The 9,767-nt window shown below is 36.4% G+C and overlaps 1 protein-coding gene across 3 annotated transcripts in view; it reads right to left on the bottom strand.

Annotated features, from left to right (window-relative positions):
• Positions 1-1,036: 1,036 nt before the first annotated feature.
• The window catches only part of LOC131989141 (butyrophilin subfamily 1 member A1-like), a 10,171-nt gene continuing 1,440 nt past the window's right edge, over positions 1,037-9,767 (bottom strand). The window contains exons 2-7 of one of the 3 annotated variants that reach the window (XM_059354340.1): positions 7,858-7,919; positions 4,690-4,768; positions 4,245-4,583; positions 3,194-3,462; positions 2,966-3,097; positions 1,037-2,753 (exon numbers count right to left, since the gene is read on the bottom strand). In XM_059354340.1, the coding sequence (XP_059210323.1) occupies positions 2,987-3,097; positions 3,194-3,462; positions 4,245-4,583; positions 4,690-4,759 (789 nt within the window). In that variant the 5' untranslated portion in view covers positions 4,760-4,768; positions 7,858-7,919 and the 3' untranslated portion in view covers positions 1,037-2,753; positions 2,966-2,986. Of the gene's footprint in view, positions 2,754-2,965; positions 3,098-3,193; positions 3,463-4,244; positions 4,584-4,689; positions 4,769-7,857; positions 7,920-7,974; positions 8,244-9,767 lie in introns of those variants that run through there. The other 2 variants (XM_059354338.1, XM_059354339.1) reach the window with 2 other exon arrangements.

The raw sequence follows: 9,767 nt of genomic DNA, 5'->3' as shown, positions 1-9,767 counted from the left end.
TCTCATCTTTTACAACAGATTGCAATACCAGCTTTAAGGTTCATACCTGCCACCTACCATACAGGAGTATGTAGAGATGGATGAGTTTAACATTATTTCATAAACAAAACCAAATAGGGCAAGGATTTCAAGAAACACATGAAAAATACACTACTGGTCAAAAGTTTTAGAACACACCAACTTTTCCAGAATTTAACTGAAAATGATGCAGTTTAATGTCTCAGTGTACTCTGAAATTAATGCACATTTGCAACATTTAAAATTCTGTATTGAGCATGATAGTGTTTTGAAAGTAAAAAAAGATTCAAAATCACATTTTATGTTGGACTAAAGGACTAAAAAAAGACACAAAATGACACAAAAAAAGACACCAAGACACAAAATGACTAAAAAAAGACACAAAATGACCAAAAAAAAGACACAAAATGACTTACAAAGACATGAAAAGAATTCAAAAATGGACAAAATAGCCCAAGACTCCATAGAGTTAAGTTGTTAACCCATTTCTTGTTCCCTGAAAAAGGCCTACTTGTATAATTCTGGTATAAATTTGGTGTTTCCTGCATGGTGGGACAGTTCCCACATGGTGGGAAGTAGGCGGTGACCTACTTGGTATTCAAGACACAAGGCATTGTGGGAACTGACTCTGTGAACTTAACAATTCTAACACCATGACTGAGGGGAACGTGTTGACCAGTGGGCTCTATTGTGATGTTTAAGGCAGGAAGAAAGGGCCGCATTGAGTCTTGTTGAAGAATCAATGTTGGGAAATACAACAGTCATAAGTCGAGCGGTGTATGGGACTTTGTTGTACTGTAAAAGAGCCATTCGGAATTGTGCGGTGTATGGAACACGAATGTGCTAATAAAACCTGCTGATCAAGAGTATTGAGTGATTTGTGTTTGGCCAGCTCACCCATTAACTTAGTGCAGTTGTCAAAACTGCCACGACACGTCCTTAGAGTTTGTTATAAAACAGTGCAGTGTTTTCAACAGAAAATAATAATGTTAATGTTTCTTTTATATACAACACATCACAGACTTTTAATCAAACTTTATTGAAAACCTTAATATGATCACTTGGCAGCTGCAGTACAACATTTTTGTTGAATATACAAATACAAGAGCCTCCTTATTCAGAGTTCACAGTTGTCATACTGATATAGAGTCTTGTTAAACGGTGTCCCAAAGATGGCAGCACAATATAAAAAGTAGAACAAATCAGCCTCCATCAACACTCAGTCACATGATCAGTGTTGCCAGATTGGTTTGATGTTTTCAGACCAATAGGTGCTCATAATCCGCCCAAACTGATATAAAAAAACACTCAAAGATAAGAAACAATACAGATTAGTTCAAAAACAATACAAGCAGTTTTGTTGCTCATCACCAATGGTTCAAAAAGTATTCACATCCCTTACTGCAGTAAAAGTACTAATACCACACTGTGAAATTACTCCACTAGTAAAAGGCATGCATTCAAAAGTAAAAGTACAAAAGTATCAGCATCAAAATGTACTCAAAGTATCAAAAATATATTATTAGATTATTTGTATCTATGCTATTATGTAAGCAGCAGTATATTTTCTCAAGCCAGGGAATATTTTAACCACTAAATATACAGTTATGTGGTTTAATTTACAATCATAGCGTCACAAGTGGGTTTTCTTCTGAACTACAGTGGATCCATAATGATACGTCAGTGACACCTGTCTACACAGACGGCAACATTTCTTTGATTATTCCCACACCACATGAACGCAGCATTACTTGCAGTCATATGAAGGAAACCATCCTGATTCTGTCATTAATTTGCACTCCAGCTTTTCTATTTACTACCAATGATTCATCACTTTTCACATGCAAGACGGAAGCCATAAGAGTCCTGATAACTTTCCTAAGAACACTGAAAATATCAACATAAACCCTTTCTGCAGCTAGGCAATATAGTTTGTTTTTATGTTTCTTTATGAATATAATTAACAATAGATGCACTTTACTGTAAAACGGAAGATAATAAGATTTATAGTTTTTTCTGAAAAAAAAGTAGACATTTTCTACTCTGTCTGGAGAGGTCATTATAAAGTTTTTCAAAGATTAAATGTTATTATTTAAAGTTTTAATGTATTAAAAATTGTCTATAAAAAAAAGGATATAATGATCTGCGTTACAGTTCAAAGACAAGATATTAATGTTCAAACTGATTAACCTAGTATAAACAGTTAATCAGGTGGAACTACAGGAACGTTTTAGAAAATAATGATAATAATAAACTTTAGAAAATAATGCTCTGTCGTGTGATCAACACGTCCTCATCATTAGACGTAATGATCCCTGTTGTGAAAAGGCCACAGGTTTGTTCAGTTAAGGCTACAATACCACTTCTATAGGGTTGGTTTAATAATAAAAACTGCATGGTTAGGTAAAAGAAATTAGCTCAAAAAGCAAAAATGAATTAACGTAAATTCTGAGTTGAAGATGTTACGCTGGCTGCATAAAAATGTGACGCACCGAAGTTAATCAGTCCAGAACTTTCTTTTCCTTCTCTACCTCCTGATCAGTGTTAAAAATTCAAATATCTATCAATGCTGCCAAATTCTGCCGTTCCTGCCTGTAGAGCTTTTACTGGAGTCATCAGCTTGCCATGATCTTTAAATACTGTTATTCCTAATATCCAAGTTAGAACTAGTTGTTCCTGAAGTCCTTTGTGATCACTTCTGGATGAGTCTCCCTCGGTCTGGTCAGCTTGGTTTTCTGTGTTTGGAGAAGCAGTCATGTCATTCTATTCTCAGTGTTAGTTTCCTTCTCTAATGATGTTAAACTGAAGGCATTTAAAGTCCCACTCCTATATATATATATATATATATATATATATATATATATAAATAACTTGCCATGTCATTACATCATCACAAGGCTGAAACTTTTGAACATTTAGATGGAAAATAAATTAATTTGCAACTTACTGAACTTTTCTTGTCTGAATTTCAACATGACGAAGGCAGCTGCAAAATAAACAAGACCGGCAGGCAAACAAACAGCGAAAGCATGAGCGGAGAATATGAAGTTGATGAGGTGTGAGCTGCTGCGGTGACCTCCTGTGAAAGTATAAAACAGAGAACAGAACTATGTTTTTCTAACATACAGCAGCTGATAGAAGCAGAGAAAATGAGAATGTGATAATTTTATTCTACCTTATAGGTTTGTGTCTCTCTGGTGTGGTAGGTGTTCTTCACTCTACAGGTGACGTTGTTGCTGTGTCTCTCCTCCACAGTCACTCTGCTGCTGACAGTATAGAGGTCATCAAGACCTCTGAATGTCTCTGTAGGTCCAGCAGAGAGGAGCTTTCCCTCACCGTCCAGCCACAACACCTCAGGCTCTGGATACCAGTCATGAGACCAGCAGCCTATCATCACTCCACTGCTGAGGTATAAGATCCAGCCAAAAGGTGAGGAAGCAGCACCTAAAGATACAAGGTTTATGTAGTTTGTTAAGGTGGTTTCATCTTGGTAGCATGCCAATGTTAGCTAGCCTTGCTGACTAGCCTGCTACCTGCAGTCTCGTGGTCTCTGGTAGTGTAATATTGCCCAACTTATTTAAACAGGTTGCAGTACAGTGACGCTCTGTCTTGGGATGTTTGGTACCCCAAAAGTTATTTATCCGTAATACAGGGAACTAAATAATATTTGTACCAAGTGATCCGGTTCTGGGCAAGACTGTTCAATGTGAAAGACGGAAAATATGTGACGTACATTATTTGTGGGTAATAAGAAAGGAAGTGGAGCGTATCTATCAGTGTCAGTATCAAAGTCCAGCAAAATGCAGAACTTAGCTGAGTCAGCAGAATGACTACAGAGAGAAACAGACAAAGTGCAGTTCTTCTACATCACTGTTTCAAATGCCACAGCTGACGCTTATTGTACACTTCTCCTCCCACTTTGTTTGCAATGTGGGACTGAAATGTGAATGGACACCAACACTAGTCTGTTGCAGAATCAGTCTGAATGTCCTCAGGTGTAATCTTGGTGGGTTGGTGTGGGTACACATGGTCGGGGATTGTGCGGTTAGAAATATTTTATAGCAAGATGGTACAGTCCCGTTGTGTAGTGTTTTTGCACAAAAATCGTGAATACGAGCGAAAACAATGGTGATGCATTTACTTATTTTTCCAACGTAGACTGATGTTATAATAATCATGGGTTGTTGTTTTTTTGTATTGAAATGAAAGAAAATCTGCCCACCTACCAACAACAAGGTGAACAATTGATTCTGTTCCCAGTTCTGGGATGAAACATCTGTACACTCCTTCATCAGACACTTTCACTTCGGAGAGTTTCAGTGAAATGTTTCCGTGCTTCAGTTCATCAGTGAACAGAGACGTTCTTCCTCTGTAGGACGGATGTTTTTCACTCTTCAGTTCTAAACCATCGCGCCTCATATGAACTAATCTGGGGTCCAGGTCTGGTCTCGTCCACTCCACAGTCATATTATAGACATCCACTGCAGGCTCCAGGTGGCATGGTAGAATGATGTCATCATCAACTGTTCCAACTATTGGCTGAGATTGACCAATCACCTGAGAACCTGAAAAAAACCAACAGGTTTTAATTTGCATTTGCAGCAGAGGCTACAGTCGATTCAAACAGCTATATTGTGTCATTTCAATAACACACATTTTATAAAAACTAACCACATGAGTGTATCAGGGCGAGGAAGACGACAGTGAAGGCACCAGACTGACGAACCTTCACATGAAGCATCGTGGAGATCTGAAACAGATGGTTAGTCAGTGGCCGTGGTTTGGAGTGAACATAATAAAAATTGCATACTGTAAACAAAGAAATTATGAATGCAGACAAATAATAATAGCAACGGTGTTTGAAATGAACAGGGAATCACGTTTATTAAATCAATTGACCATTAATCATTATTTCTCTATTTTTCTATTTACATTTACAAGCATTTTGATCAGGTACATTTGGTCATTGCCAACCTTGAGGCCAATTAATATAGATACAAAATCAATATAATATAAAATCAATATATATTCTCAGGTTTTGTCTATTTGTCAATCTATATATATATATATAATAATTTCCAGAACGGCTTGCCATAATACAGTTGAAACCAGAAGTTTACATACACTATATAAAAAGACACATATGCTTTTTTTCTCACTGTCTGACATGAAATCAGACAATCACTTTTCCTGTTTTAGGTCCGTTAGGATTACCTAAATTATTTCTATTTGCTAAATGCCAGAATAATGAGAGAAGGATTTTTTAAGACAATTTTTTATTACTTTCTTCAAAGTCAGAAGTTTACATACACTAACATTATTATGCCTTGAAACAATTTGGGAAAGCCCAGATGATGCTGTCATGTCTTTGGAAGCTTCTGATAGGTTTATTGACAACATTAGAGTTAATTGGAGACACACCTGTGGATGTATTTTAAGGCACACCTGAAACACACTGCTTCTTTGTGTGACATCATGGGAAAGTCAAAAGAAATCAACCAAGATATCAGGAAGAGAATTGTGGACTTGCACAAGTCTGGTTCATCCTTGGGTGCAATTTCCAGATGCCTGAAGGTTCCACATTCATCTGTTCTAATAATTATAGCCAAGTATAAACACCATGGGAATGTCCAGCCATCATAGCGCTCAGGAAGGAGACGGGCTCTGTGTCCTAGAGATGAACGTGCTTTGGTCCAAAATGTGCATATCAACCCAAGAACAAAAGCAAAAGACCTTGTGAAGATGCTGGCTGAAGCTGGTAAGAAAGACCTTGTGAAGATGCTGGCTGAAGCTGGTAAGAAAGACCTTGTGAAGATGCTGGCTGAAGCTGGTAAGAGTGTGTCATTATCCAGTGAAACGAGTCCTGAGACATGGGCTGAAAGGCCACTCTGCCAGGAAGAAGACATTACTACAAAAGAAACATAAAAAAAGACAGATTACAGTTTTGTCAGACCAAAAATTAAGGTCTTTGTCCCTGTGTGCATTTGCAAACTGTAATTTGTCTTTTTTGTTTCTTTTGGAGTAATGGCTTCTTCATGGCAGAGTGGCCTTTCAGTCCATGTCTCAGGACTCGTTTCACTCTGGATAATGACACACTCTTACCAGCTTCAGCCAGCATCTTCACAAGGTCTTTTGCTTTTGTTCTTGGGCTGATTTGCACATTTTGGACCAAAGCATGTTCATCTCTGGGACACAGAGCCCGTCTCCTTCCTGAGCGCTATGATGGCTGGACATTCCCATGGTGTTTATACTTGGCTATAATTATTAGAACAGATGAATGTGGAACCTTCAGACATCTGGAAATATCACCCAAGGATGAACCAGACTTGTGCAAGTCCACAATTCTCTTCCTGTTGATTTCTTTTGACTTTCCCATGATGTCACACAAAGAAGCAGTGTGTTTCAGGTGTGCCATAAAATACATCCACAGGTGTGTCTCCAATTAACTCTAATGTTGTCAATAAACCAATCAGAAGCTTCCAAAGACATGACAGCATCATCTGGGCTTTCCCAAATTGTTTCAAGGCATAATAATGTTAGTGTATGTAAACTTCTGACTTTGAAGAAAGTAATAAAAAATTGTCTTAAAAAATCCTTCTCTCATTATTCTGGCATTTAGCAAATAGAAATAATTTTGGTAATCCTAACAGACCTAAAACAGGAAAAGTGATTGTCTGATTTCATGTCAGGCAGTCAGAAAAAAAGCATATGTGTTTTTTTATATAGTGTATGTAAACTTCTGGTTTCAACTGTATATATATATATATATATATTCCACAATTTTAGGATTATTACCTTCTGGACCAAAATGCACCTTTTATCATAAAAATAAAATTGTAAAAGCAGTTATTATTATATATACAGAGTTTGAACTTTCCGACAGTTGAAGTGATCCGTGAAATAAAGTGACCAAAAAGAAGCTTGAAACTGTGATATTTCTGTCTCCACTGGAGACCCAATTTCTGTCCCCAACAAATTTATATACATAAATATATAATATAATATAATATAATATAATATGATATAATATAAACATATATTCTATTTTATTAATATACTATTTTTCTGATTTCTGTCATTCTAACTGTTTTATTCTGTACAAAGACAAGTTTGAGTTGTTCTGATTGTGCTGGTTGCATAGAGCTGCAGGACTTTATAGAGATTTTATGTGTTGCAGTGAAACACAAGGACACAGAGAGGAGAATGTGACAAGAAACATCTTGTTGAGGTTCAGCCACACTGACAGCAGACCTGCTCAGTGGCGTCCTCTGCTGGTTCTCATGTGACATTACATAAATACTTTAAGTTCATGTACGCAGATAAATTAAAACTGTAATCACATTTGAACATGGGCGTAGGTTTGCATAGGGACGGTAGGGACATGACCCTACCAACTTTTCAGGAGGCCCAAATTGTCTCTACCAACTTTTAAGCAACCTTATTTGCATTATCTTTGAAGTGCAGTTATATAGGTTAGTTAGATTGTCTTCCCATATTTTGCAAGGATAGAATTGACCCTACCATTATTGGGTGAATTATTTGCATTATGTTCAGAGTCACATTTACCCCTTTTGCACCAGCATGAATGTGCCAGTTAATATAATTTAAGTTATGTTCATGCAATTGATCATTTGTTAATTAATAAAATCCAGTCATTTATTCTGGAAATTTCCAAAACGTTTCTTCAGTAGTTTTTGAAAACAAAGGTTTGACCGTATATCAGGTGAACTTTTATACCCTATTTTGGCTGCAAGCAGAAATTAGTAAAACAGAGAATGAGGCATTCTGTAGAACAGAAAGAAAAACATTGTCATGTATATTTGGAAATGGTGGACTTACTGATGAATATGAACATGTTGGAGGATGCAAGCAGGAATGAGTAAAACAGAGAATGAGGCATTCTGTAGAACAGAAAAAAAAAACATTGAAATGTATATTTGGAAATGGTGGACATACTGATGAATATGAGCATGTTGGAGGATGCATGCAGAAATGAGTAAAACTGAAAATGAGGCATTCTATAGAAGAGAAAGAAAACAGTAATGTAGCTATATTTGGACTGGTGGGCTTACTGATCAATGTGAAGATGTTGGATGCATGCAGACAATCAGAAAAGGAAGAGTTCTATAGAACAGAAAGTTGTAACAGGCTGAATGTTGTTTATAATGTTGTGTTGTAATATAATGGTGAATATGAGAACACACTTTCTATTTCACTGTAATATTACTGGGAAGTGAAATTAATACAGTCAGTACACTTTTTTTTTGCACTGATCATTGAGCCGACCTATTCATTCGATTCACATTCACAAGAAATGTAGCCCCGACCCCGTCCATAAGTTTGGTCTTTTTAATGTCCCGTCCCCAGCAAATAATGTACATGCAGGTTATGCTGTTATATTGTCCCTGGGTCAATGACGTGACGCCCCAATCTTTTGTCCGACTGTATTTTTTACAGTTAAAAAAAGGTTTAAACTCGTAAAAAGAAACCACAGGTATGCAGTATATCTCTCACATATAAACCTACTTTAACCTTTCAAAAACAGTTAGTTGTTGGCAATTTTTGTGCTCTTTAAAGTGTAAAAATATCATGTGGTGCGACTGTCCGGCCCTAATTTTTGTTTCGAAAACGTCTATAAAATTACCGTAAATCTGTTCAAATATATTTTCTTTCCCATTTGGCATGATTTTCAAAGTGTTTTTTCGTCCTGTACAAATTTTCAAGGCATTTGTAGTTATAGTTCCATTATAACATATGAGCAAACTTTGTCCGAGGATGTCCATTTCTATGAAATATCATGTGGTGCGACCATCAAGAAATTACCACTTTGGGACGTTAACTTTGAAATCCAGACCAAGACAGGAAGTTGCATCATCCAACAGTTTGCCAAGAACCCTTGGAGACAGCAAGCCCGTTTGTTAATCTTTCTCAAATTTGATAAAACATATCGCTTTTAATGGTTGGTATGTAGTTGCCATATCTGGATGTCATGTGGTATGACCTCAAAAAAATTATGAATATTAAACTATTTCTACAAATATATATTTTGATTAGAAAATGTAAACTTGCCTTTTGTGTAAAGCTAGCTTGTTTTGTTAAGGATGCTCATTATTTGCCTGTAAATGTTGACTGAACATGAAAATATCATTTGGTGCGACCAGGTATCATGTGGTGCGACCATTGTAGAGTGTTTTTGATAATAGATATATGTCCTAGATAGGCAGTTATTGTGCTTTTATATTTAATTTAAGACTAACATACAAAAAATACTTTATGTTAACATTTTTTGGAATAGTTTTTTGTACAATTTGAGTATTGTTTTCTCAGTGTTTCAGAAATGAAATTTAACATTTAGTTTTTTGTACAACATCATGAGAAAAATGTAAAAAAAAGATGGAGCATGCAATTTCACTGTGGTAATTATGTATGCATTAGTAATTTGTCATTTATTTACTGTTTTAATCTATTTTACCAGATGCCACTGTCAAGCAAAACAAAAACTGACCCAGTGGCAAGAGAGGAGTACCTTGCTAGAGGAAAAGAAAGCTATCAGAGAAGAAAACAACAGGGAAAGATTCTACATATAAAGTCAGATGATCTGCCACAGAGAGAGAAAACTAAACAAAGAGAGAAATGGAGGGCTGCATCTTGTGCTTACAGAGAAAGGAATGAATGTCTGGGCTAAAAACTGCCTGCAGTTAACAATATATCCCCCACTTTGACATATGCATTAAAATACCCAGAAGTCA

Source organism: Centropristis striata, chromosome 17 (assembly GCF_030273125.1).
Source record: "Centropristis striata isolate RG_2023a ecotype Rhode Island chromosome 17, C.striata_1.0, whole genome shotgun sequence".
Taxonomy (NCBI): domain Eukaryota; kingdom Metazoa; phylum Chordata; class Actinopteri; order Perciformes; family Serranidae; genus Centropristis; species Centropristis striata.
Note: the sequence above shows the minus strand (reverse complement) of the source record. Positions and strands in the feature narration are given on the sequence as shown.